General features: G+C 52.9%; 3 protein-coding genes across 5 annotated transcripts in view; all 3 read right to left on the reverse strand.

The window, feature by feature from the left end:
- GCN1 (GCN1 activator of EIF2AK4) overlaps positions 1 to 2,175 on the reverse strand; it is a 42,732-nt gene extending 40,557 nt beyond the window's left edge. Inside the window, exons 1-2 of the mRNA XM_082774120.1 lie at positions 2,138 to 2,175; positions 241 to 343 (exon numbers count right to left, since the gene is read on the reverse strand). Coding sequence (XP_082630246.1) covers positions 241 to 343; positions 2,138 to 2,155 — 121 coding nt within the window. The 5' untranslated portion in view covers positions 2,156 to 2,175. The remainder of the gene's footprint in view (positions 1 to 240; positions 344 to 2,137) is intronic.
- A 305-nt stretch (positions 2,176 to 2,480) lies between these two features.
- Positions 2,481 to 5,391, reverse strand: RPLP0 (ribosomal protein lateral stalk subunit P0). The gene is made up of 7 exons (XM_082773772.1): positions 5,250 to 5,391; positions 4,917 to 5,092; positions 4,737 to 4,824; positions 4,312 to 4,458; positions 3,657 to 3,842; positions 3,074 to 3,214; positions 2,481 to 2,681 (listed from the first exon to the last, which is right to left on the reverse strand). Exons 1-7 carry the CDS (start codon positions 5,301 to 5,303, stop codon positions 2,517 to 2,519), a joined length of 957 nt encoding a protein of 318 aa, XP_082629898.1. The 5' UTR covers positions 5,304 to 5,391; the 3' UTR covers positions 2,481 to 2,516.
- A 1,580-nt stretch (positions 5,392 to 6,971) lies between these two features.
- PXN (paxillin) overlaps positions 6,972 to 27,916 on the reverse strand; it is a 41,850-nt gene continuing 20,905 nt past the window's right edge. Inside the window, exons 2-15 of one of the 3 annotated variants that reach the window (XM_082774537.1) lie at positions 25,279 to 25,505; positions 24,684 to 24,799; positions 22,610 to 22,749; positions 22,040 to 22,241; positions 21,389 to 21,524; positions 16,064 to 17,080; positions 15,003 to 15,272; positions 13,825 to 14,229; positions 13,260 to 13,340; positions 11,696 to 11,866; positions 11,178 to 11,351; positions 10,540 to 10,621; positions 10,019 to 10,167; positions 6,972 to 8,481 (exon numbers count right to left, since the gene is read on the reverse strand). In XM_082774537.1, the coding sequence (XP_082630663.1) occupies positions 8,215 to 8,481; positions 10,019 to 10,167; positions 10,540 to 10,621; positions 11,178 to 11,351; positions 11,696 to 11,866; positions 13,260 to 13,340; positions 13,825 to 14,229; positions 15,003 to 15,272; positions 16,064 to 17,080; positions 21,389 to 21,524; positions 22,040 to 22,241; positions 22,610 to 22,749; positions 24,684 to 24,799; positions 25,279 to 25,505 (3,437 nt within the window). In that variant the 3' untranslated portion in view covers positions 6,972 to 8,214. The remainder of the gene's footprint in view (positions 8,482 to 10,018; positions 10,168 to 10,539; positions 10,622 to 11,177; positions 11,352 to 11,695; positions 11,867 to 13,259; positions 13,341 to 13,824; positions 14,230 to 15,002; positions 15,273 to 16,063; positions 17,081 to 21,388; positions 21,525 to 22,039; positions 22,242 to 22,609; positions 22,750 to 24,683; positions 24,800 to 25,278; positions 25,506 to 27,916) is intronic. The other 2 variants (XM_082774538.1, XM_082774539.1) reach the window with 2 other exon arrangements.

A 27,916-nucleotide genomic window follows, 5' to 3' on the forward strand; every position in this document is an offset into this window, starting at 1 on the left:
ATAAAGAGAAACAGGTGACTGATACATTAATGAAAAACTAATAATTTACTGGAAAAAGCACACATGTAAGTAACTGGAGTAACCACAAAAGCCACACTTGGAACTAATGCTGTAGGAGAGCACATACTGCAAACGCAGCCACCCCACTACATCTAAAAACTACCCCACAAGTTTCATGTAGCCTTTTAAACCAAGCACTTCAACATTCTTCTCCACCCCAGTGATCGAAACCGTTTTTACCTTTCCCAGAAATGCACTTTCCCAGCTCGCTGAGGATCTCTCTCCGCTCCTTCACGCTGGCTGTAGTTACTTTTACTGCAAACCGCTTCAGCGTATCAGAAATCTAAAGGCACGGGCAGAGGAGAAAACATCAGGCTGGCTTGGATGTCAACAGGACATAAAACCAGGGCAAGCACGTCCTGTGCAGCTGCGCAAACTTATTGGCCAAATGTGGTCATCTGTGAGTGTAAGATTTCCTTACTAAGTAGGAAAGGGTCACTACATCATACGAGATGAAACTCAAAAGGCTCCCTTCAGCTGCAGGATGACCAGTTTCTGTTCTGTGATTGTGGCACTCTCTGAGGTACATTTACCCTTCCAAAAGGAGGACAGACTGAAAGGTAAAATCAACACCCTAGAGCACAGGGCCTTTAAAAGCCAGAAACCCAGCACTTCAGGAATGCAGAGGAACTTTTCGGGGGGTGTTATCTCCTAAAGCCACCCACCGACTGCTGACAGCCTAGCACAGAGCCTACTCTCACTTCCTGAACACCGATCCCTGGTTTCAGGCTGTCCCAGGTTATCACTGCTGCTGGAAATTACTTGCATGGGGAGGGGAAAAGAACGATCAGCTTGCCTTGTTCTCATCCAGAACGGGCACACACAGCTCGGGGGTGCTGTACATTGGACTCAGCAGGTTACAAAGAGTATGCCTCGCCACAAAACTCCCTCCCTGTGCTCTCGTTAGCACCCAAGGTAAACAAAAACCCCAGATCACGCAACTCGACGTGTGTTTGTCACGCCTGTGCTGCTGTGTCTGTTATGTGCCTGAACCCACAGGCTGTAAGGGCCTGAAAACCACCAAGTTTACTTCCTGTAAATAGTTTGTGTCAGTTTTCAAGGGGTACAGAGATGGTGAGATAAACTTTATTTTTTTCAGCAGCGTGTGTTCTCAGTGACCTGCTCCTTTAGAAACCACTCCAGTGAACTTCCCAGTTTCAAAAGTGTACAAAAGGCTCCGTGTAGCCTCAACAGGGCTCAGGCAGGGTTACACCCAGGTGTCCTCTGTATTTACATAAATCAAAAGAACAAGGCTACAAGAAAGGCCTTTGAAATTCAATTCTTATACCAAGCACCTTTGTAAGTTTATAACAAGGAATATCTTTAGGAAGGGTGGCAAATAAACGTGTCTTCAGAAACTGATTAAAACCACTCCTTCCCTCTTAAGGAAAAATTCTACCAGTTTTTCCACAACAGGTCTTTTTGGAAGGATGGAAACCCAAGAGTTTAGGAAGTGGAAGTTGCCTCCATTCTTCCGAAGAGCTGCTTTCAGGAAATTTTCTTTGCTGGCACAGAGGCAGGGGACCCCTCAGGGAAGACAGCTGCCTGGGATGTGGAGACGGTGTCCGTGACCCAACCACCTCCTCCCCTGGGCGCTCCGTGCCTCCAGCCCGCGGCTGCCGGTCACTGCAGTACCGGAGACGCCTCATTACCACCTCCCCACCCCTGCCTCCACCGCACGCAGGCTCAGGGCGAGCCGCACTCCCTCACGCCGCTGAGCCCCCGGCGAGGAGACGCGGACAGGACAAACCTGCTGGAGCCACCCCTGCACCGCCCGGACCCACAACCCCGGCGGAGCTCCCGGGCTGCTGGGCACGGAGCGCGGCTCCCCGAGCCCTCCCCGGCCCCCCCGGGCTGTCCCGGGCCTCCCGCGGGCCCCGGGCCGGCTCCTCAGTGTCAGGGGGGCCCGGCCCCCAGCGCCGCAGCCCCCGGGCCTCACCGCCTGGCCCCGCTCCTAGGCCCGGCGTGGGCTCGGGGCTCAGCCCCGGCGTCCCCCAGCGAGAAGGGCCCGGGGGAGCTGCGCGGAGCCGCCCGGGGCCGGGCCGGTGGCAGCGGGGCGGGCGCGGCCCGCACTCACCTGCGTGTCGGCCGCCATGGCGTCGCTGTGCCCCGGAAGGAGACGGCACTTCCGGGGCGGCCGGCGCACGCGCTGCGCGGCGGGGGAGTGGGCGTTGCCATGGGGACGGCGCTGCGAGGCGAGCCGAATGCGGCCGAGCGGAGCCGAACGCCGTCGGGTCGAGCCGAAGGGATCCGAACTCAGCCGAAAGGATCCGAACGCAGCCGAACGGAGCCGAGCGCCCCCGAATCGAACCGAACCCACCCGAACCCCGCCGCCGAACGGCTCCGAACCTCCCCGAGCCCACCCGAAGGGCTCCGAACCCCCCCGCCCCCCCCCCCGCAGGCAGCAGCAGAGGCGCAGGCAGGGTCCAAAGCCTTTATTGAGCCCCACCACGCCGCTAGTCGAAGAGCCCGAAGCCCATGTCCTCGTCCGACTCCTCCGACTCCTCCTTGGCCGCCTCCTTGGCCGGCGCGGCGGCGCTGGCTGCAGCGGGTGCGGCCGATTCGGCTGCCACTGGGGCGGCCACCACGAAAGCCGAGGGGTCTGCCAGGAAGGCCTTCACCTGCGGGGAGAGAGGGGGAAGTTATAGGGGAAATGTCCCACGTCCCATGTTCCCAGGGGCTGTGCGGCTTGGTAGGTATCCAGTGAGGCGATTGCCCTAGGGGTGGAGGGAAGCAGGGCCCAGCTTGCTCCTCCCGTGCCCGAGGTGCCAGCAACCAGTTGCCCCCTGCACCTCTCGCAGCCCTGGGTGGGCAGGATTTTAAGGGGCAGGCTCCTGCCTCCATGCTCATCCCACAGAGCCAAGCGCCCTCCTCAGGACACTCGGCTCTGTCCACTTCATGCTCAGAGGCAGCCCTGAGTCCTTTCAGGGTTGGTAATGGGCTCGGTGTTTCTGTGCAGCGCTCGCTGCGCTTTGAACAAGGCTCTGGGCTGCGGGGCAGACGCTGCCATTACCTTTTCGGCCAGTGGGAAGGTGTAGTCGGTCTCCACTGCCACTGCCAGGACCCGCTTGTACCCGTTGATGATGGAGTGGGGCACAGAAGCAATGGTCGGGTACCCAATTTGCAGGCAGACGCTGGCAACGTTACGAACACCCTGCAAAAAGAGACTCATGTTTTGTGCTGAGACATAACCGGGATGAGAAACTGTGACAGCCACCTCTGTGCTGCCAACACAACGCAGGACAGTACAGAGCATGCACAAGGAACCCAACCCCACTGAATTAAACATCAGGATTTAAATGATTTCAAACACTCGCTGAAATAGCTTCCAGATTGCACGAACACTTCGCTGCCTTTACACATTCACTGATCCCACACACCTCACTTAATGAAATGCCCAGTATGTTTTCCTTTGCTTTGGTCAGAAAAGCCTACAGAAGGTGCTCTGTGACTGTTTCTCCAGGGCACTCGGACTCTACAGCCTGCAGAAAACACCAGAGCCTACACTTCGTTCCAGGGCAGCGCCTGCTGCACGTTTTCCCTCTAGCAGGTACGTGAAGAGCTGAACCTAACAAATACAAGGCTGAGGCACTGACCTCCAGGAAACGCTTGTGCAAGGTATCCTCGGTGATGTCCAGCACTTCAGGATTGTAAATGCTGCCATTGTCAAAGACCTGCTGGATCACCAACCCAAAGGAGAACGGGGAGATGTTCAGCATGTTCAGCAGGGTGGCTTCGCTGGCACCCACTTTGTCTCCAGTCTTGATGAGCTGCACATCGCTCTAAAGGAAGAGGAGGAAAATCAGTGAATGTGCACAAAGAAATTCAGGCCAACCAACACAGCAGGGACACAAAGGCACGTTTCTCATGGCAAGAGATGAAGGAACAAATGAGCAAAGGTAAAATAGGCTCAGAGTTCTGAGGCTGCTGAACCAGGAGATGAGCAGCGCCTCGATTCCCTTCCCTATGGGTAGCTCGTGAATTCCTCTAGAAGAGCTCAGATCTGACAGAGGAATGTAAATCCCTCTCCCCACCCCACTGCATGCCCAAACCAAGCCCTCAGAAGTTCCCAAAGTGAAGCAATCTGACTGTTCATAGTGCTTCAGTGTGAATGAGATTTTGGATGATGGTTACGCCTCCTGTTCTTCCACATGAACGCAGGATGAAAGGACAACTCCACGCGGTATCACAGCAAGGGCCCTTCAATCAGGGAAGAGCTTCAACACCACCACCACCACACTGCTCACTAACCAGAATTTCAATGGTTCCTCTGGAAATCTTCGTGGTGATGCCCAAGGCCTGGAAGAAGGAGGTCTTCTCAGGTCCGAGCCCGGTGTTCTGGGCTGGCACAGTCACATCACAAGGAGCAATCGCACCAGCACGGGCAGCTGCTGGCACCTGGAGAAAGAAGAAACAAGGTAAGTCAAAAGAACGCTTCTCTCTCAGATCCCCTGCAATGGCATCAACTCCTTCCCAAAATGACCCTGCATGACAGACATCACCCAGGCACACACAAACAAGACAGCAGTGGAAGAGCTACTCAGCTACAGCTGCAGGGGCCTAGTTCCTAATCCCCAAGCACTCCGGATAATCAGGTACCCCCCCTTAAAGGTTCAGTTTCACTTTTCCCTCAGTATTTCCCAGCCCAGAGACGCAGTGACGGCTCACTCCCCTACCTTGTTGGCCAGCAGCATGTCCCTAATCTCGGCCAGATCCTCCTTGGTGAAAACAAAGCCCACGTTCCCACGGATGTGAGGCAGCAGCCTGAAGGAAAGATGACAACCATCAGTTCCGTTCCTCACACATCCCCTCCCAAAGGGAGGACCCAGGAAGCCGCTCAGAGACCCGTCACCCACTTTTCCAAGGCAGGGTTGTTCTCCAGGTGCCCGCGGATAGCTTTGCGCATCATGGTGTTCTTCCCCATCAGCACCACGGCCTTCCCGCGCAGCGACATCCGGATTTGCTGCATCTGCTTGGATCCCACGTTGTCCGCTCCCACAACGAAGCATTTCGGGTAATCATCCAGCAGTTGCTGCGGTGACAACAGCCCCGTGTCTGCGGGGCCAGCCCAGGGCAGAGCAGCCCCGAGGCCCCGCAGCGCCCCAAAACCCACCCGGCCCGGCCCGGCCCCGCTCCCCGACCCCAGGCAGCGCCTCCCGAAGGCCGGGCCGGCCCGCAGCGGCACTCACGATGATTTTCATGAAGTAGTTGGACTTCCACGTAGCCCTGTCTTCCCTGGGCATCGCGGCGGTGCTCCAAGGATCGCCCGGCGGGTTTAAAGACGAGCTGAGGCCTGCGGGAGACGGGCGTGGGTGAGGCCGCTGAGCGGCAGCGCCCTCCCCGCCACCAGATCCCGATCCCGGATCCCCATCCCCATCCCCGTCCCCGCAGCCCTCAGGGGCCCTCAGGGGCCCTCACGACCCCCCCGGGCCCCCTTAGGCCCTGCCCAGACCCCCTCAGGGCTCCCCAGGCCCCCCCGCCCCCCCTCTCCCCGCTCCTACCTCCACGAGGGCTCCGGGAAAGAAAGGCCGGAGGGCGGGCCCGCCTCCTTTTATACCGCGGCTCGCGCCCAATCGCGGCGAGCCACGGGCGGACTCCGCCTCATCCCATTGGTCGGCAGCCAGTCACGGCGGAGCGGCCGCTCCGGTTGGGCGGCGCGCCTGTCACTCACGGGAGCGGCGGGGCGAGCGGGCGCCCCCTGGTGGCCGGAGGAGAAGCCGGCGGGGAAGCCACGCCCCCTGAGAGCAAGCCACGCCCCCACCGTAACCGCGCAGCGCGGGAAGACCTCGGGTGGCCCCACCCCCTGACTGAAACCACGCCCCCCGTCTGAGGCCACGCCCCCTCCTGCAACTGCCCCCAGCGCCCGGCCGGGCTGGGAGCAGCGCCTGCACCCCCCAGCCCCAGCCCCAGCCCCAGCCCCAGCCCCAGCCCCAGCCCCAGCCCCAGCCCCGTCCCTTCCCTTCCTCCCCCCAGGGTGGGGGCAGGAGGCTGGGGAAGAGAAGCCGGGACTCCCGAAGCCCCCACCCCGCAGCAGCTGACCCCACAGCTCCCTCCGAGGTCCCAGAGGGGAGGTGACCCCCAGGCAACAGGGCACAGCTGATAGGGACACCCAAACGACGCCTTTAGGTGGCACAGCCACTTGCAGCCCACCCGCCAGTGTGAATTTAAAATAAAGGATAAATAATTAAAAAAGAAAAAAGGAAAAGGGAAATTAAAAAAAAAAAAAAAAGAGAAAAAAAAGGGAAAGGAAAAAAAAAGAAAAAGGGAAAAGAGAAAAAAAGTAAAATGGAAAAGAAAAAAAAGGAAAAGGGAAAAAAGAAAAAAAGGAAAAGGGAAAGGAAAAAAGACAAAGGGAAAAAGGAAAAGAGAAAGAAAAGGAAAAAAAAGAAAAGGGAAAGAAGAAAAAAGGAAAAGGGAAAAAAAAGGAAAAGGGAAAGGAAAAAGGAAAAAGGAAAAGGGAAAGAAAAGGAAAAAAAAGAAAAGGGAAAGAAGAAAAAAGGAAAAGGGAAAAAAAAGGAAAAGGGAAAGGAAAAAGGAAAAAGGAAAAGGGAAAGAAAAAAAGAAAAAGGAAAAGAAAAGAAAAAGGAAAAGGGAAAGAAAGAACATAAAATAAAAATTAAAAAATAAAATTAAAATTAAAATTAAAAATAAAATAAACAAAATAGAAATAAAAAATAAAATAGAAATAAAAAAATAAAATAGAAATAAAAAATAAAATGGAGGTGGTGGTCCCTGCCCCCAGCCGCAGCCCCTCGCGCCCCCCGCAGAAAGAAGCAGGCGAGGGCCGGTGGGTTTAACACAGCGTCGAGGTTACAAAGGCAGGGGCAGCCCCGCGGGCACGCTGCCCGGCACAGCACAGCTCGAGATATAAAAGGCGCTTTCTTAAAATCACTTCAAAACCAATTTCGGTATAAGAGGATTAAAAGCAAATTAGATATGAATTCAAAATCAGTGTAGAAATCTTATCAAAGGCAGGATACAGTATTCATTTTGATAGTAAAACCAAGTGTGCCTCACACACCCGCCCCCGGGGACTGGTTATGCCGGTAACAGTCAGTACAAAAGGTTATTGCTCTAGCATCTCTCCGTGGAACACGTTTAACAGGAGCGCAGGAAGGAAATACCGAGGGCTGACAGGTCTCGTTAGCAAAGAGAGGAAGGAGAAAGCATATAAAGGGTGGATTTTTTTTTTCCCTGGCTTCTTGAACCCCTCCGCTTCTCCTCAACCTTGTGAGGAGGGTGGGTGGGAGAGCTTTGGGCTGGATAACGCAGGCACACCACAGGCACTCGTGGTGGAGGCTGGCCCTGACTTCCCTGCTCCTACAGAAGGGCTGATGCTGCCCTGCCGCCTCTCTCCTGGGAGCAGCAGGCGAGGGGACTGGGTGCTGAGGGAGGTGCCTGGCCCCCCACGTCCCCCTAGGGGCACGCAGCAGCACACGGAGGGATGGCCGAGGCTTGGAGAGGGCAGGGAATAACAAACTAGGGGAAAAGAAGAAAAAAAAAAAAAAAAAAAAAAAACCACAGTAATACCTTGATTCCTCTTCAAACAAACAACAAAAAAAAGTGGTATCGACTCCTTACAGTGTAATGGAACTGGAGAGACCCTTGCAGGGTCCTGGCTGCCTGTGCTGAGGCTCCCGGTAAGCCAGGGGTGCCCGCGGCCCCAGGGAGCGGAGGCAGGGTGGTGCTGAGCTCGTGGGGTGCCCTCGCTGTGCTACCAGCTCGGGCTGCGCTCAGGAGCCTCAGAGAGGTGTCAGGACAGAGGGCTGCATTGTCTGCCAGCGTCAGGGTGTGCTCAGAGCGCTGACACGGGCTGAAACGGGCTGAAATGTACTGGCTAAGGCTCCTGCTGCCGGGAGGGGGCTGAGAAGCTCCCTGGTGGAGCCCTCGGGCTAAGCTCAGCTGTCGGTCACACCCAGCTGCACACAGGAGCCAGGGGACTGCCTCTCTCTGCTGAGACGCAGCAAGGGCATTTCCAGTTTAATGGTCCGTCTCTGGAGCTGCTGCCTCGAGGCAGCAGCAGCAAGCACTACCCCCCACCCCCCACCCGCCCTCTCCCCTGCCTGGGAAGGTTTTGAAATCACAGTAATGTTCAGAGAGACAGAACTGCCCGGGGGGAGGCAGAAAGATGCTTAGCTCCCAGCTAGGACGCCTCTAACAGAAGAGTTTGAGAAAGCAGTTCTGACAGTAGGGCTTGTCGTTCTGTTCTTTGAAGGTTCCTTTGTTGAGCTGCTTGAGGCAGAAGGCACAGACAAAGTGTTCGGGGTGAAATTTCTTGCCCATAGCAGTGATGCAGCGTCCTGTGATGGGCTTCTGGCACCCAGAGCACAGCGAGCCGCGACGCTCGTGGTAATGCACCTCGCAGTAGGGCTGCCCGTCGTGCTCGAAGAAGCTGCCGTTGATGAATGGGGTGAAACATTCCTGCAGGGGGAGAAAGCACAAGGGGACAGACTCAGTAACAAGCCAGGGATGTGGGAGGCTCCACAAATCTCCTCCACGTCGTGGCACGAGCTTTCAACACCATCCTGCTGTCCACAGTGCCGAAGTCTGCCCATCAAGAAGAATTTCCAAGGATAGACAGAGCCAGAAGCAAGGGAAACAACCACGGCCCTTTCCAGCTGGCTTCTCTCACACAAAGAAAATAGGAGTTACCAGATGCTTTCAGCCAGGACGAAGGAGAACACTGCTCCTTCTCTCAAGGCGGGACACGCTGCAGAGCACCTTCCCCTTTTTCTCCTAATCTCACTGCGGCTTCCCCACAATAGGAGGCGGAAGGCAGGGACCAACACAGGCTTTAATACAGCAAAACCTAATGAACCTGGCACTAGGTCCAGCTGGGAAAATGAGGCACAGTTCATATTTAAAAGTGCTCTCTGGAATGGCTGGTGTCACAGAGGTGTGCTTTATGTAGGATGGGGATTCCACCTGAAATACCTCCACCAGGCATATGTGCATCCCTACTGGGAGAAACCCCTCGTTCTTCTACAGTGCTAATGATTTTCCACAGACGAGGACACGCCAGCCCTGTGCCTGTTGAAGCCCAGCACTCGTCATCGCCCTCAGTACCAGGCAGCTGAGAACATGACAGCACAACCTGCAGCAGAAGCCCCCATCCTCCCTGCAAGGCTGGGGAGATTCCCCCCTTGTACAAGCAGTGAACTGAGGCGATGGCCTGGGGGTGAGCTGAGGATCCCGTCCATGGCAGCAGGAAGGCCCACGGAAGCCAGATCTCCATAACCCTGGTGCTGCTCAGCCCAGGCACCTTCCTCTTCCCCCGGGAGAGCACAGGGTCACAGGCAGCCAGACCTGTGTGCACACAGCATCCAGCACGCAGGGCCACCAGTGGCTCAACGCTCCACGCTGGGTCACAATCACACCCACAACCCGCAATTCTGCTGCTGAATCTGGTTTCTTTCCCTTTCTTCCCCACTCTAGGAAAGCCTGGCTTATGTTTGCTCATCTCTTGGGGCCTGTAAGAGTTAATACTCGTGAGGCACTTTGAAAGAGCGCCAAGCATTTAATCTGCAGTATTCCTGGTTATTATGCCTGCTGCATGGAGCCTGCCACTACTTCACTGCCTTGCCTGAACAAGGTCAGTCTCATTAGTTTACGTTGTCAGATGGAGCATGGGAGGAAGAGCCTCAAAATCTGATTGCTGAGGCAAGTGCTTAGAGAGAAGCTTAGCTTATAATTGTTTAAAGGCCACAGCAAATGTCTCTGTTTATCTGTGAGCTGCTGCAGAAGCCCAGAACTGCAGCTGGGAACAGAAAGAGCAAAGCAGCCAGAAAGTTTCACGTAAACCAGGAGAGGAACAAGAAGGTGCTTGGTGCTGACGTGTTTTTATCTGGCTGTACTTCAAGACCCCACGGACGCCTTTGTCTTGATAAGGGACCAGAGGCCTGCAGGGTGGAAAGGACAGGGGTCGTACAGCAGCCCTGAAGGACCTTGGGTTTCTTACCCGACAGACAAAACATTCAGGGTGCCACAGGGTGTTCAAGGCAGAAATGTAGTTTTCCAGGATGGCCCGGGCACAGCCTCCACACTTGGGAGCAAACATGTCGAAGTAGTCCTTGCGGCAGTAGGCTTTGCCGTCCTTCTCATGAAATCCTGCCAAAGAAGAACAAAGAGCATCAGCTCCTGACCTTCACCTATGGCCAGCCAAGCTCTGGAGAAACCAGCGCGGGTAGGATCATCCTTCCCGTCCCCTCACACACAGCAGGCAGCTGTTCCTCATTCTGCTGCCCTTCCTGTCCCATGCGCACACATGCACATGCATATTTTTCCTCTCCAGAGACTGAGAGAGAGAAAAAAAAAAATCCTGGTGGTATCCTTGCTGCATAAACAGCTATTTCCCTTGGAACTTCTGCCTTCAGCAGTTCCCGTCATCTCTCAGGCTGGCCCCCAGCAGCAGCTCTGCCTTACACACCTATCTGCAGCTCAGGGAGGAGATTGTTTTCCCCTTGTATGAACCAGTAATACCTTCAGGTCCAAAGAAAGCTCCACACTGGGCACAGAAGAAGTGTTCAGGGTGCCATGTTCTGTCCAAAGCCGTCACCACTTTCTGTTCAGAAGAAGCAAAGCACAATCATGTTAATCATGGGTTCAGCCTGGAGGTGAACAAGGGGGCACTGGCTGGAAGAACACTTTAATGTTGGTGCTGACAACTGCGTGCATTAAAATAGACCGTCCTTCAGAGAGCTGAGTCACTTCTCCTGCCTCTGGCTCATTCAGGCTTTCCCCACAGCACACTTTTACCCTAAAAGGATCTTACACACGGCTTCCTCCCTTACACAGGGCCCCGTCCAGCTCTCAGGGCTAGCGCACTGGTGCCTCTTACTACAGGCTACCAACAGGCAGGAGCTGGGGAATCGTTACCACAATGACAGAGCCATGCTCTGAGGGATTACAGCTCAGTGAAGGTAAGAGGGACTAACCCATCTCATTAATTAAGTTCATTAAGAACTGGACAGGGTCAAGTTGTTTCCCTTTCAGAGCCAGTGCAAAGGAAAAATAGAAGTCGCCAAACAAAATCTTTCACCCTGGACACATGGGTGGAGTTTTTAAACACTGAGGTCTGCAGCACCTCGTGTCACGGCTTGTACCCCCCCAGAACTCACATCGAGGATGGGCCCGTTGCAGTAGTAGCAGCGAGGGGAGAAGAGGTTGTGATAGTCCTTCTCGCAGTAGGGCTGCCCATCCCGCTCAAAGAAGTTCCGTGACCCGATCTCCTCCTGGCAGTGGGTGCAGACGAAGTGCTCGGGGTGCCAGGTCTTCCCCATGGCTGTAACCACCTGTTGGGAAGACAACTTATGAAGGACACCTCTACCTTGTTCTCCCCTCGGCCACATGACAAGTTACCAGCTGGAGGTCAGCAAGAATGACAAGATCTACTACTCAAGTGAGCCCTGGACTGGGGTAGCATGAAAACTGAATTACCTATCATCTCAGGAGAGGGCAGTCCCTCAAGGGCAGGGTAGAGGTCACTGGAGGAGCTTACAGCGTACCTAGCCAGTGGATAAATAGAGTACTTCAGTTTCTCCAGCATCTCCAGTCCCTTCAGCCTCACGAAAAAGCCCTCCCCGTTACGCCCAGCTGCAGCCCAAGCTTCAGCAGAGGGGTGGCACCTTCGACCCACCTGCCCAGCGATCGGCTTCTTGCAGGCTCCGCAGACGCCCTTGGCAACCGTCGCTACTCCCAGCTTGTTCAGGTCGGACTGGAGACTTCCCAGCATGGTGTCCAGCTGGCTGCCAGGTTTGGGGGTTGTGGACGGCGGGGAGCTGCTGCCGGCTTTCCCCTGCGCCATGAACTGCAGGGAAGAGAAAACAGCGGCTGTAAGGCAAGTGGTGCTGCCCTAGCCTGGAAAAGGGCTACTGTCGCTGCCAGCGGCTCTTCTGCAGAGACAGGAGATTGCTAGGAGACAGCTACGCTCGCTGCAGAAGCCAGTGAGAGCCAGGATCGAGTACACACACAAATTCTGCCCATGCAGAGGCCCTGGGATGTGTAAGAGCAGAGCTGCAAACTAAGGATCTGCCTTTCCTTTGCTGCACACAGAGCAGAAGTTACTCGCAGACCCCAAGCAGTCGGTACAGCGCTCTCTAAGCCTCTGCCAAAAATCTCCCTTCACCTCATCAGCTCCTGGCCAGCTGACAAAGCAGAGACGCCAGCCGAGGGCCTCTTCCCCTTGACCTCTCTCTGCTCCTACGCTGCTGCTCGCTGTCGTCCTCTCCGACAGAGACCCCTCTCCTCCCCAGGCTCCATCTCCCCCTCAGCCAAAGTACCTCTGCTCCTCCCTCCCCCGCGGCCCCGCTCCGTGCCGAGTCTCCCTCGCCCCATCAGGTGGCTCTCAGCCCACGCCGAAGCCGAGCAAGTGGAAGCAGGAAGGAAACGGTCGGAGTTGGTGTTTACCTACAGAGAGGGCAGTGCCTCCACGGCAGCAGCGTGCAGCGAACACTGCCACGTCTGTTGGAAATGCACGCGGGGTGCTGGGGAAGGGGATCGGGGAAGGGGATCGCCTGACTGGTCTCAGAGGCAGGTTCTGGAGCTCACAGCGAAAGCTGCTCACACCTTCCCAAAGAAGGCCAGGGGGAGAAGTTTTACTTCGGTTTGTAACTTGGGAACAAAGTATGGGTGCTCTTGGGGCACCAAAGCCTCCTTTGCAGGCAAACTGCAATAAGGAGGTAGAGATTATCTCAGCTGACTGCTCTGACTGCGCTGCAATGCCTACTGCCAGGTTTAGAGACCCAGAAGTCGTCCCTCCCTGAGATGTCGGCATGGAGCATGTTTTCTCCTACTAAGAGCACAGGTTAAGCACAGACATCAAATCCATGCCTGCAAACACCCCCCAGCCTGCTGCCATCGCAGCCGGGGCGCAGGACATGCTGAAGCACCTCAGAGCCTGGCAGAAACCCCCACTTCCAGCCCCAGGAGGAGCTCTGCTCCTCATCCTGCTCACGCTTGTAGCCAGCCAGTTTATGCAGTGGCAAACCTCAGTTTCCACTTGTTTGCACAAAATTTCTCAGGCCACACACAATTTTAGCTCCCCAGTGGAGCCCAGCGCACAACCTGTCCCCCCCATTCAGCTACGAGCTCAGGGAGCAGCACACCACACTCCACAAAAAGCATCAGCTCCGCTCCCCACGCCGGGAGCTGCACGTGCACCCCCAGAAGGGCACGCCATGCGGACAGAAAGCAGGTCCTGCCTTCTCGGGGCTGGGGGCACCCAGGGGTGCTGGAGCAGCCAGCAGACTGGCACTGCCGACGAGGGGAGGAGCGGAGGTCACCTGCAAAGCACAACAGGTCACGATGCAGAGGCTTGATCCCTCCATCTCCTCCCCAAACCCACTGGCACTGGGGACAGCCAGCCACACAGACTAATATAGTAAGACTTGAGATTTTTGGTGTCTTTTTTCATCCCTCTCCCTACTTCAAGGACAATCACGGCAAGCTAGGGCTCAGCTCTCCTTCAGAGCCACCTTTTTTTTTTTTTTTTTTTTTTATCTCAGAGGGAAATAAAGCCAACGTGATCCCTGCTGCACAAAGGGCAGGCAGGAAGCACACGCACCCCAGCGATTATTGCACAGCCGTGCTCTGTGGAAGACAGGCAGAGCTGGGATTGATTTGTTACCAACGGCTCTGCTCTCCTACCACACCTCAGCACCAGCCTTTGCCTCAACATCTACTGAGCCACCAAGCTGGGAGCAGTGGTTGGACTGGACAAGGTTCTGCTAAAAAGAAAAAGAAAATAAACAGAAAAGACAAGCCTGCCTGCATCTGTGGGAAGAAAGCCTCATCTTCAGTCTGACAGCCAACAGAAACAACTGTCTTGGTGCTAGGGGTCCAAGGCTGGGGAGAGGAGTGCCCAGGGTCTTCAGAAGGAGGGGTGCCCCCACCAGAAAGCTCATGATAATCATCAGCAGAAGTCTCCCACTGGAAGAGAGGCTGGGGAGCCAAGCTGAAGGAGGAGGAGGAGGCTGGAGGAGGAGCTGAGATAGACGGTGGGTGGGAAGGCTGAGGTGGGAGAGGGAGGAGAGGTGTGGGGCCAGGGACACGAGGGGCAGCAGCGTGAGCAGGGGCTGTCTTTGCAGCTTCTGTGGAAGGCAGGAGCGGGGGAGAGGCTGAAACAGAGACCGTCCTCCTCGGGGGGTGCGGGGACTCTGGAGGGAAAACCACCTAGAAAGACACGGAGGAAGAAGAGAAGTGAATAAAGCCGAAGAGGAACCAACAAGCACCTCCTGCTCCAGGAAGGCTGGGAGCACGGAGCAGGCGATAACCCAGTCCTTACTGCCCGGTGCTCTCCCCCTTCCTCTTCTGAACCTCCTGGGGTTTGCACCCAAGCACGAACAGGACATCAGCCTCATAACCACGGCCAAGCACAAGTGGGTAAGAACAGAGGCTGCTGGCTTTTACCTTCTTTGTCTAAGGGGAAAAAGCAGCAAAAAAAGCAAGGGGCAAGGAACTAGAAAACTTGTTTCTCTGTGTCACTCTGAGGAGGAGCAGCATCTTCCACCCAGAACTTCCTGCAGAGGCAGGAAACAAAGCTTGCCTCTATGCCAGGCCTCCCAGCATGGCTCCCAAATAATCCCCACGTGGATATTTGATATCCAACAGCAGCAGACCTAAACAGATACCACTACCAGGGCCCTCAGGTACTACTCCAATTCCTAAACAAGGAGAACTAGGACCCAAGAGCCAGTTCCCTCTTCAGGTCAGGCAAGGGGGAGCAGGAAGAGCTAGTTCTTCATTTTGTCTTGCTTAGGACACTCAGAGTGAACCTGCACCTCCACACCATGCTAGACAGAGGGACATGCTGGCATTTCCCAAGACATGCCCCCCCCTTTCTACCTACTGTCCTGCTTAGGACACTCAGAGTGAACCTGCACCTCCACGCCATGCTGGACAGAGGGACACGCTGGCATTTCCCAAGACACGCCCCTCCTTTCTACCTTCTCTACTTGCTGTCCACCATTCTGCTCCTCTCCCTGGGGTGTGGCAGTGATAACGACCCCCTCTGTCAGCCAGTCACCCTGGCTTTTCCACTCCTCCTGTTCCTCCTGCTTGGCGATGCCCAGTCTGTCCTGCAGCTCCTCAATCAAGCGATCTTGGGACTTTGACTTGTGAAAGATCGCAGGACCTAGCTTACGCCTTGGAGAGAGGTCCCGATTCATGGGATGCACATTCGAGGTCTCTTTTGTCCTCTTGATTAAAGACTTAATCTAAATGACAAAGGTAACAGTGTCAGCAGAGAAGAGCAAGGTAGGGGCAAGCCTCAAGATGCAACAGCACAAACTCAGGCTATTAGTGACAGCTGTGAGCAGAGCAGGAAGAGTGATGACATTTCTTCCACAATGCCAAAACTCCTTTTGGCACAGCCCAGAACAGTGACTCAGTGCAAGGAAAAACCCCGTAAGGATAATCACTGCAGCCAAAAATAACTATCTAGAAAAGGAAGGGAAAGATTACCCAGCAGGAAGCCAAGATAGGAGGTGCAGCACGACCGCTCCGTCGAGCATTAAAGAACCCTCAGCATCGCAGGGACACGCAGCAGCCTCTCTGTGTCTGCCCTTTGCAGGGAAAAGACTCTCAGTCAGAGGTGGCTGGTGCACAAAGCACACTTGCAGGGCTGGAAGGAACACTGACTGGTCTGGCAACAAGACCTAAAAAGGCTCAGCAGAGCGGAGGAGCTGCCATCCCAAGTCAGGAACAACCTCCAGAAGCATGAAGCAGCCCTTCAACTTTTCAGAGGACTTTTGCCTTGTTCCAGTCAGGGAATAAAACTCCCCTTCACAGGGCAGTCCCTGCAGCCTGCCGTGCTCTGTCCTGCTCACCAGCATGCAGAGGAGGCCACAGGACAGAGCAGGGGACCTGACACATCCATGACACGCAGCTGGGCACTGCATGCTGTTAGTGCGGGTGAGCCTGGGCGCTCTCACAGCACACACAAACGTTAGTGAGCTGTCAGCTCAGGCCTGGACTCATCCTGCTCCCGCATTCGTGCGGTGCCTGCCTGGCCCGATGCAGAGATCCTCTCAACGGGTGGTTTGGAGACGTGCAGCTGATCCCAGTCAGTTTTCCAAAGGTTTTCAGGAGGTTGGGGAGCAACTGCAGAGCTTGTGAACTGCTCGTTTTCCTGCTCTCCTCTGGCTTTGGTCATGGTAGCAGCTCCTGCCTTCCGAGGAGTTCTCCCTCTGCTCTGCCTCTTCTGGCCCAGATCAGGACAGCCATCTACTTGGATTTCACGTGGAGCTTTTAGCTCCTGTCCTTGCTCCACAACGAATCCCAACTGTTTTTTAGTGTCTGGGAAGACGTCCCGCCGATCCAGGGCCGTGACAGAAGGTTCACACACAGGACTCAAAACCCTCTCATGCTTTGCGTGTACTTCTGGCAGATGCTCGGCCAGCTCCAGGGCCCAGAGCTCATCTAAAGCTGTTTCCACACTTCTGCCCTGAGAAGGAAGGGCTGAATTATCCCTGAATGCTCCCTGCTGGCCCGGGTCTTTTGCTATCTGCCCGTTCCCTTGACCAGTATTTGAGATCGGGACACTTGAGATTTTGGGGTCTGTTCTCTGCTCCTTTTTCTCACTCTCTTTTGCCAACTCCAGGCCTTGTGCCTCCACCTCAGCAGACCTACACAGAAACTCCATGCTGGAAGCTGGCACGGCCTGGGAAGCCTTTCTAGATGAGTCAGGCTTTCTGCTCAGCCTAACCAAGCCTGCAGAGGTCAACTGCTCCCCACGAGCAGCAGAAGAGACACGCGGAGGGGGCACAGGGACCGTTTGTGGCAAAGAAGGCACGCGTGTAGGAGCAGCAGAATGCCCTGAAGCAGGCAGAGCTACAGCGTGACTGCCTTCCCCAGCTGAGGGGGCAGATGTTGGTGCTGCCAAGTCCCCGCTGTGACTCGCAGAAGGGCGTTTGGAAGAGCAAAGCACTGCTAAGCTGTGATGAGAGTCGCTGGAGTCTGCGTCTGCTGAGCTGGGAACCAGTTCTGGGGAGGGCTCAGAAATCAGAGAGATAGTGGAACTAGTCTGCAAGAAAGGAGACAGAAGGAACAAGGAAAAAAAACAAAGACAGAAGAAAGGGAAAAAATAAGCATGGTATACAGCATTGTAACAACTGGGACCTCCAAATCAAAGAGCCACGTCAGTCCAGAGCCTTACACCAGAGAACAAGGAATGAGAATGAGATATCAAAGAGCAGAACAAACGTGACAGCGTGCTGATCTTTGCATGAGATCACAGGATACGACGCTCTAGAGCCATCAAGATCCTTTTTCTATGCTGTCCTCCTAAGCAACACCTCATGCTCACCTACAGCTGTGATGGGGGCACGCGACAGCTGCCAGGAAGCCAGCAACAAACCCAGGAATGCCTGGACTCTGAGTAAAGGTCAGATTAGCAACTTACTCATAGCCAGCCATGTAGATTTTACATTTCGAAGCTGAAAAAAGCAATCAATGAATAGAACAAACCCTGACATTCTTCTTCTTGATACACTAACAGCGTGCTGCAGTTGGTTATGTTCATGGCAATAAAAACAAAGCTCCAGGGCAAGCACAGCAAGAACAGATGACATGGGCTTTGTTCTACCCACATCATTAATCTCACCTTGGACGTGACACACACTGAATCTCAACAAGCCTGGCAGTCGCTCCATGCCCTTGCAAACTCTGCTTTGATTCTGGCCTAAGGGGAACAGGCTAATCTAGCCATCTCCACATTTACATGGCAACAAAATCAGTATTAATTTTAATCCAAAATACACTCTTAACAATGACTGATACCAAGTTTTTGGTTCTCCTTGACTAGAGGGTGTTTTAAAAACAAAAGATTGTGGATGCTCCTTTCCCTGTTTCCAGTGGCTCCTGGCTCAGCTCTAGGAGAGAAGTTGGTATTTCTCCTTTTCCTTACAGAAAGGCAATCAGAACAGCGGGTTAGCCAGGCCAACTTCAGGCCAATGCTGTCCTGCCAGTTTTAAAAGCCTAGCTTAAGGATTCCCACATCCGACAGCTATCAAGAGCTGCTCTGATTCTTCACCACGCTTTCCAAAGAAGCTTTAAGAAGTTAGATGCTCACATTCTAACGTAGCAGGGCTTTCTAACCTTTCTAAGCCCGTGCACAGTATCTCAGTCTTTACTTACCTTTCTGGGACACTTGCCATGAATTGACGGCTAAAATTAACCAGAACATGCACAAAATTTGCCAGAAGGTGGAAAAGACATATACCTTCAGCTGGCCTACGCAGCTACCATCCCAAGGGGTCAGGAGCTGGCAAGCACACAAATCTGTGAAGTCACAGCAGTAGCACTACAGGGAGACTACTTGGAACGTGGTAGGGAACCACAATTCATCACAGGTTGCTCCTCCTTTCAGGGAGCACAGCAAGATGAGAAGAACTAGCAAGTACACTCCTCAGTTAAAATAACAAGTTAACCAATATTGCCCTCCTCTGTATTTATACCCCCCAGATATACCCATAAAAGCAACCATTTTTTATGCTAGGGTTCATATTTACTCATTTCTAGACTTTCTAAAATTAAAGCCGGTCATTTTGACAGCAAGACTGTCATTTTGCTCAGAAGCAAGTATTTCCAGCCTATTAAAAACACACAAACTCCAAATTCAGAGCAAGGTTGTACACACAGCAGTTTACAGCTAAAGGCACCTCACCACGCAGCAAGCAGGCATCGTATTACACAGGAGTGGCAGAGGCTGAAAAACCAAGTGCATTAAGTAATCTCCATGGCCGCTGATGAGCTAGATAACCAAAAATCAAATGGATTCTGTAAGCAAAGAGAATGAGCAACTCATTAAAGTGAGAAAAATGATGATAAAATGTATCAGTCTGTTACAGCAGCTTTTACCCTGGGGTATGAGGGAAATTAAACATCAGTGCTGCCACTTCTCCCACCCCCATCTGCTGGAACTTGCAGTTGAACCAGCTCCAGCTAATTGCATACTGGACTCGGTTTTTCTGTCCTATTTCTTGCAGCCCCACACAGGTCTGGCACTCAAACAACAGCCTTTCATCTTGCACTTTTAGGAAAGGCTCCACTTCTCTCCCTTCCATCCTGCCACTGGAACAGACCACAAGTCCATTTTTACAGACAAGCTAACACCACTAGCTGGCACAAATACGGGAGGTAAAAACAAACAAAAAGGACTGAAGGGAAAATGAAGCAACAAGGAGAACAGGAAGAAGGAGGACAGCTGTTAAAAACAGCCAGGGACAATATTATCAAGAGAAGTGATCACAGAAATCATGTTGTGGGTGTTTCAGGGGAACAACATTTATATACAGATGAGACTTACAAAAATCTTAACACTGTGTTTATAGAGCTCAAATCTTAAAATTTTGCTGCATTTCAGTTTGTTAAAGTCCAACCAGAAACTAAGCCAGGGAGGAGGGCAGCATACAGGAAGCAGCTAGGCTGTCATGCAATTTTAATGGAGTTACAGAAAGAATCTCAGGCCTTTTCCCAAGACTGCAAAGCATTTGAACACCCACACTTAGAAACATCCCCTCTTTGTATCTTGCAAAAAAAAAAAAAAAATCAATGCTGGGCAAGGGAATTCCCAGTTGCCAAGAGCTCACCAAGGAACAAAAGGCTTGTGACAACAACCATGCCCTGAGCTTGTTTCTGAGCCCGGCAGGGGCACGAGGCCCTGGCACTCCCACAGTGTGTAGAAGGAGCAAGGCAAGGTATGCTGCCAGCAGCACAGGTGGGAGCTCTCCAGCCTCCGAACTGTGCCATTTTGCAAACAGATTTTACAGATAGCTGTGGATATCCTGCACTCTACCTCAGGACCTAATATGGAGAAAAAAAAGCAACAGGAAGGTGTCAACGTTTGCAGTTGACTACATACAAACTACAATAAGTCCAGAGCAAACAGTGAGTAACTCGTTGATTCTCACTAAATTGTGTACATGAGTCACAGACCACAGACTGAATTAAATCCCAGCAAGGACAGGGCAAGTAAAGTCCCGTGGAGCATACACGCTGCTCGCTGCTGGGTTCTGAGCTCACACGCTTGGTCAAAACTCTGGGTACTGTAGGGATCTCCATGAAATCCACAGCACACTTTGGAAGTACTCACATGAATGTGGCACAGAGGGAACGACCACCACAAATAACCACAAAGCTGTGTCCGAATGTCCTGTTTACTTCTCACAAAGTGTTGCTCAGCTCTGTCTGCCTCACACCTAAACTCCTGGTAGGAGGAGATGGAGTGCAGCACAGGCAAGAAACACCAAGCACCAGCAGATTCTGCCATGTGAGTAAGGGACTTGCTTAGGATTACAAAGCAAACTTACATGTGCTTGTAAGAAAGGCACACCCAATAACGACAACATACAGAATGTGTTAGGTATTTGCTTCTCCAGCTCTCTCAGAATAAATTCAAGTGAATAATTCAGCAAGGCTTTAAGTGAACCAGCTGAAAGTAGAAAGCAAGAGCAGTTTTTGCTACGATTGTGGGTAAATGAAATAGTATGAAAATAAACTCCAGTTAATCACTTAGTGTCAGAATGATAGCATACTTCTATGAATAAGAAATGTCTGCGTTTATAAATCATCCAAAGATGTATGCCAAAAATTTCATCAAGATGACCACAGACAAGTTACTCCCCTGCTCATCCTATTATGGGATTTTCTATGTGCCACTCACAACTGAAGCACCGGTAGCAGTTCCTTTCCAGTGCAATAGGTTGACTTGTAAACACAATTCTGAACACTGTTTGCTATCCTCTACTCCCCGAGAAGCTCAGCCTTTAACTCTTTTTTGAGCTGAACAAGTGATACTGTTTTCAGGTGGAAACCTTTGAAGCCTCCAGCTGTTTGATGCAAAGGCTTCGGTGTTCATACCACATACCTTTAAGCCCCTAACACACCCTCCTCAGGGAAAGCACATCAGCGTAAAAATGCATTCCAGAGGGGGCCATCCCATAGAACAGGAGAGCCTGGTCTCTGTCAATAAGCAGATGGTGTCCCATGCTCCCCTACTTCTTGTTCAGTTGCAGCACAGCAAAATAATTCACCCTGCACTGAGCAGTAACTGAGCTCATTATCTTTGCCAAACACGGACAAACTGCAGGATGGAAGGAAAAACAGACCCCAGAACTGCCTTACCCATGCCAGTGATGAGAATTTATAGAAGTCAAGAACCTACAGCAGCACACAAAGTGCAAATAACCCCAGAGGAACTTTCTCCGAGTAAGGATGAGAGATAAAGAGGCCATTTGGGAGACCAAATAAGGTCAGTAGACACGGCCAACAGGCAAGAGACTCTGGACATGGGGAGGGACAAGATGAAGCATAAGTTGTGAAGATGGAGCACCTTAAAGTCAGAGAGGGAGGCCATCAGCTCATCCAGTTCTCGTGTAGCTGAAGAAGCAGATATACGGGTCTGCTGTTGGCTGGCAGTGACACGCTGGGGGCTGCTCACCTCTCCTTGGCTCACAGTGATTGCAGGGCTGACAAGAAAAAAAAGAAAAAGAGTGCATTTAGGTACAGGGGAGCCCTCCTAGACTGAAAGTCCCACTGTTCCCCCAAAAAAAGCACAGCACAGCAAGTTTCACCAGCACAGCCAACCCTGGCCAGCCCTCCTCCCAGATCGAACCTCCACACCACAGAGAAGTCTCCTCTTTCTGCCACATCTAACAAACATACATGCACATACACCTCAGCCATGAAGGCAGGGACTGTGACCAAACATTTCTTTCACCAGACAGCGGGTATCTGTGATCAGTTATAAACCCAAGTTCAGCATGCTGCTAGTGACATAATGTGTTATTTTTTCCATCCAGGAAGAGATGCAGTAGATAGAAGCGCACCAGCATCCTCACATGCCTGTTGAATTTCCCACCCTTCAGACAAATCCCATCTTGTCCATCACGGCCCCGCAGCATCTGTCCCTCCCCTACCTCACTACTCCCACAAGAGCCCGTCCAGCCCCAGGGAAGCCAGCAGCCCCCGAAGCACCACTTACACCGGACTTGGCACTGAGCTCTCCAGCTCATCCAGCAGGCTCTCCACACTGGGACGCACGTCCTCGATCCCACGCCCACCATTCCGCTTTGGTTTTTCTTTTGTAGGGGGTGCAGCCTTCCCTCCCACAGAGCTGCTGCTCTCTGGGATGACATAGTGAGGTCCAGTCACACCGGGCAGTGATGGGCTTCTGCTGGCCTCGTCTTTAGAAAGGGGGAGCAGAAAAGAGTAGCTCAGACACAGAGGTCCATACATACACGCAGATCAGAGGGAAGAGCAATGCGCTGCCCAGAAACCTTGTGGAATTTCCATCTCTGAGGATATTCAACACTTAAATGCACAAGGACTTGAGCAGCATAATCTAACTTTGAAAGTGTGCAGTTAGAGCCAATTTTAAAATTGGACCGAGTTTGAGTATGGTGCTGGACCTCAAGAGATCCCACCCATGCTAAATGAGTCTTTGATCGGGGCTGGGGGCATTTCTCTCAGAGGGGATGTTGGAAGGAGAAAGTAGGCTATTACTTTGGGAAGCAAACTATCTGCTAATACCAAACGTTTTGCTACTCCTTACCTGCTGGGAAGCCACTTGGGGGATTATGTTGAACAGCATTCAGTTCCAGGAGAAGCCTGTCCAGTTCTGAGAGGTTGCTGCCCAGAGAGGTGCTGGTCATGGTGGGAGATGGTTCTGCAGACTTCTGCTTGTTTGGGAAACTAAAAATAAAAGGGAAGCACAAAACTTCTACTTCAAGATACAGCAGAAGAATGGAGGGAAATCTGTGTTAGGTTGGTAGAGTTTACATGTGTACCGTGTGATTTTCCAACTGGGGCTTTTAGACCAGTGGGCAAAGATGACGCATGCTTTGTGAAGTGACTATCAACAGAGCTGCTGCTTAGCCACAGCTTCAGTTTGCTCAGCCACATCTTCGTTTGTCAGTTACAAAGAAACAGCACTGATAGACAGGGGCTTGGATTTTCAGGACCGCGTGCTGCACAGCCCTGTAGCAAAGAGTTAACTGTCTGCAGATCCAAGATGCACAGAACAGCAGCAGAACCATTAGCTGGCATACGGGAAAATTACTTGTTTCTGCTGACATCACAGCGAGCAGCAAATAACTCCTCTGAAACAAGGGGATGCAGGGCCAGCACAGACTGGAGAGGAGGCAAAGTACAAATCCTAAGCTAGCAACAAAAAGCCAAAAGTGGCAGGTTACGTGGCAACCTTTTGCAGCACACGAGGTCTCTTTTCAAGTCCTCAAACCTTTAATTTGGGGAATTGTAACCAATTTATAAGGAAGTAATTTGAAAGCATTTTCCACCACGTTAAACACGGGCCTTTAAAGTTTACCTACACAGGAGCACATATAAAGCACTAGCTGCAATTACTGCTTATCCTGTAAGGGTGATCCCACTTAGCTACACACAATTGCAAGCTGTTTCAAAGCAAAACTGACAACTGAGGACTCGTCCGGTGTTTCTTACAGTAACTACACTGTAATAACAATCTTCCCACCATCGATGGCAGGGAAATACTTTTCTCCAAGTAGACAAATAACTTGTAATGCGCTAGAGGTTCTTATTGCATCAAAAAGATGCTTTCCAAATGCAAAAAGGGAATTTCTGTTTCCTGCACACTCCCAGATCCTGCTCAGAAAGTTAACCCAAGACAGGCTTTAGCACTCTGACACCTATTGCACCAGCGGCAATTATTAAATTCCATAAAGGCAGTTCTTATCTTTCTCTTCAGACTGAAAACAAAGTCCACAAACGCAGTCTGAGGAGGGTGTACTTCATCCTGGCCCAAGCACACAAGCTGCAATTCAGACCAGAACCAGGCCATGCCAGGCCCTTTTACAGGAGGATTCAGGGCCCTAATTATCTTCATTTTGTACTAATTGCACGCAGCCCTCTGAAAAAACTGCAATTACTGCCTCCATTGGGCCATCTCTGGTTACGCCTGGTTCTACCCAGAAGTAGTTCTGGTTGTGAGCAACTTTCTGCTCAGCAGGAAGAGCTAGGCGTGGTTAGAGCACGACACCAGTGAAACACCACTGTAAAAAGGCGCTGGAAACAGAGTGCGTTGTGTGGGGCCGGCAGAGATGAAGCCCTGACCACCTCTTCCTCTCTCAGCCCCATGTCAGCACAACACACAGGACAACCCATACAGGCTGCCCCGCCAACCTCTGAGCTGTCTTTGTGGGTATAAAGCAGTAAGTAGTCAGTAGCAGTGACAGGGAAGATCTGAAGCCTTTGTTAAAAAAAATGTCAATTTACATGAAAATTCCAATCATCGTGCACCCTGCCAGGTGACGGGTAACTGAGCTCCCTGAGACAACTGACTCAAAGGCCACCCACCTCCTCAAGAACTTTGGGGCCGGATTTGTTACTTGTCCCTGGATTGTAACCTTCAACCCAATCCAGATCCAGTCCTGTCTGATGGATCCTTAACCTCTCCTACAGCTGAGCAAACTAAAGGCCCACACTAACACTTGAAGCAGGTACAAAAGGTTCTGTAGCCCCTTACAAACAAGCTAACAAAACCCAACACTGGGCAGCAGAACATATACAAGGAGCAGAGTGTTTGTTTCCAGTTACAGAAGGCAGCTCGAGCTGTGAGTCAGGCTTCTCTGTCAATGGGGACAAGATACCTGTAGACGTGTTCCTCTTCACTGGCACGAGGAGAAGGAGAGCTGAGCCCGTCCCTAGGAACGGAGGCACTGGAGCTTTTGGCACTAGAGCTGTATATAGGCGACTGGGACTGAGGCTGTGGGAATGAGACTTGTGTTAGGAACAGAGAACACCACACAAGCACACACACCGTGCTGCAACCCCACACGCCGCAGGAGAAAGCCCAGCAGCACAACAATTGTCTGTTAGGCAGCCAAGCCAGCCTCCAGGAGAGGAGCTACACCAGGACAACTGCCCCCCACTTGCCTCGGATGTGCCTCCGAGTTGCAGATCTGCGCTGGAAACCCCCAGCCTGCAGGACGGGTGACTAACACTAATGTCATCACGCTACCACTGCTGAAACAACGACAGTGGGTTTCAAGTTCTTCTTCGCCATTTGTTCCGACTGGTTAGCTCTATTAAAAACCTCCACATCCCCCCATTTCCCCTCTCTGTGCTTATCCAACCTCATCCTCACATCTCGCTATTCCTTCCCCTCATCTGCATCCTTGAGAGGACTGCAGCACCCAAACAAGCAGGCACCTTCCCCATCTCCATCACCACGCGCTCACTCACTTGCTGGTGGACGTATCTGGACACGTTGGGCTGCCACTGGTCCAAGGGGTCGATCACGGTGCCATTTAGGGCCTCGCTGGAGGGCGGCGGGGGCACTGGAGGCGGCACAGCGATCTCCTGGTACGTGTGGTTTCCAGTTGGGTAGGAGTACGGCGTTTCCTCTGTTAGAAACACCGGGCGCTTGGAGATATGTGAGGTGGTGGATTCCAGGTCTGCCAGTAAGGCGTCTGCAGAAAGGAAGAAAAAACAAAACAAAACAAACAAAAAAAAAAAAACAGTGAAATCCTGGACAACAGCGTTTTCTCTTTCGTCTCGTTATTCAGGATGTCCGCATCAGAAGGTCTTTGGGAAGAGTTTTCATCTAGGGTGATCTGCTAAATGCACTGTGAAACACCGCTGCAGCTCAGGGCTTCCAGTACAAAGAAAAACATCAAGGGGAAACAGAGCAGCCAGAAAAAACTCGGTCAGCCTCAGATTTTTGTCTTAACTGGGAAGCCACCCAGCACGAAGGACCCGCAGCCTCGCTGCGCCCTGCAGAAGAGCAGCCAAGGAGGAACCTGCCTAGAGATTGACCCGCAACAGGATATTGACACAGGCTAATTACAGGCCCCACATCATCACCGAGTCATTTCACGTGGCCGCAGGCACTGCTTTCTGCAGGAAACAAGACCTCGGGAGGGGCTTTCTCCAGAGTTTCAGGCACTGCAAGAAGCGTGCAACTTTCAAACTAGCCCATCGGCATGGCAGCAGGACTACGTTCTTCAGCTTTCCTAACAAAAATCCCCCTCAGTACATCACGCAAACAGTTAACTGGTTTCCAGAGCCTGCCAGGTAAACGCAGTTTCTTCTCCTGGAAACAATTCTCAGCTCGCTGGGTGGAGCCTGCTCACAAATTCCTGAAGAGAAAAAAAAAAAAAACTTCCATCCGCTAGAAACACCGGCGCTGGTGCCAGGCAGAGGAACCCACGTCACAAGGTTAGCACCTCTCGGAAACCTCAGAGCAGGGAAAACGCTCCCCCCTCACCGATGGGACAAGGCAACCCACCCCTGTGGGGTTCTCCCCGCACCCTCTCCTTCGCCTGCCCCGCTCCCCGCGCTTCTCTGCTGTGACTCATGGCAAATCCCAGCTCGTGGGGTGTCTGCGTGCCACCCTGCGGGGAAACTCCAGCGCCTGCAGGTCTGCACCGTGCATGTTTTCGGCAGAAAGCCCGGCTGGCCGGGTGCCTGCAGGCAGGGGCACACCTCTGCAGGGCTGCTCAGAGAGGAGCCGGCCCGCTAGGACACAGGTGCCCTCCGGTACGGGAGCATCAGGACGCACCTGGAGGCACCCGTGGGAGATGTGCGGTTCAGCCAGACGCCAAGAAGAAAACTTTGGGAAACTTTTGGGAGGAGAAGCCCTCGGAAGCCCCCTTACTGGCACCAAATCTCCCTCTGCTCAATGCCAGACTCTGCTGCCTTTGAGTTTTTGGGGCTGAGGATCATGGTTGGGGACCCAGCCGGGGTCTCAGGGAGCTGCAGGGATCAGAAGGCACCCGACAAGCTGTGGGGCACGCTGGCCCTAACAGCAGGCACCTGCCAGCTCCAAGCCCCTTCCCAAGCCGAGCAGCCCACAGCAGCCACAGCACTGGGCAGCCCTTCAGAAACCACGCTCAAGGGTCAGATGGAGGACAGCGTTATCGCACTGCGAGATGAGGAAGGTGCTGCTTCTGTGCCCACTCTCTTCCACTAACTAAAGCATTATAAAAGGGAAAAGAGAAAAAAGCAGCAGTCCTGCCCTCAGAGATCATAATACAGCCAGCAGCAAATTAAATCCCGCGGTAAATTAACTCTGTGTACCACTCGTTTAGCCAGGAAGACTCCCCAAAGCATTTAAGCTACAGGCATCCTCCTAGGGGGACCAAAATACCCCAGAATTGGATTCTCTGTCGGGATACAAGCTTGCTGCAGCTGGGGAAAAAGGAGTTTAGGCTTCTTTTTAAGCAAAAGAAGGGCTGGCGGACTCCACAGGGGAAGGCACATACCTCGCGGGGACCGAGGAGCCGCGATTCCTTGGCGCGGGCAGGTCCTGTGACGGAGGTTTGGTGCACACAGCTCCAGAGCAGGGCTACCCAGAAGGAGGGGTTTGTGCTGCTCCCCGCCAATGGGGGAGGCAAATCAAACTCCACCAGGAAGTAAAAATCCCCGGGAGGGCGGCCGGCTCCTCCAGCCCTGAGAGGGGCACCCCAAATCTCTTTTCCACCCTCCAGCCCCGGCCCTCGCTGCGGGGCAGACGGATGTAACCATCTCACCGCAAAATTCACCTCCTCAGGCCAGCAGCTCTGCCGAGTGAGCCACTGGACAGAAATCCAAGAAACCCGCTGCTTTTTCCTGATGGCACACAGGAGTTCAGCTAAATGGAGCTTTTCACCCCGCCAAGCCCGCAGCAGAGGGGTCTGGAGCTGCCAGGAGCCCCAGGCTGCGAAGGAGTTAAGGAGAGGACACGGCAGTTAATGATTAACTTCCCCCATGCCCTCCCCCTTCCAGACTTGAGCAAACAAGGCAGAGCAAGGAACAGGAAGCGGAGGGAGGAGAAAAGGCTGGGGAAGGAATCGCTGCCGTCCTCCAGATGCCTCAACTTCCCAGCTGGGCCTGAGGCGGG

Source organism: Aythya marila, assembly GCF_965140915.1.
Source record: "Aythya marila genome assembly, chromosome: 17".
Classification (NCBI taxonomy): Eukaryota; Metazoa; Chordata; class Aves; order Anseriformes; family Anatidae; genus Aythya; species Aythya marila.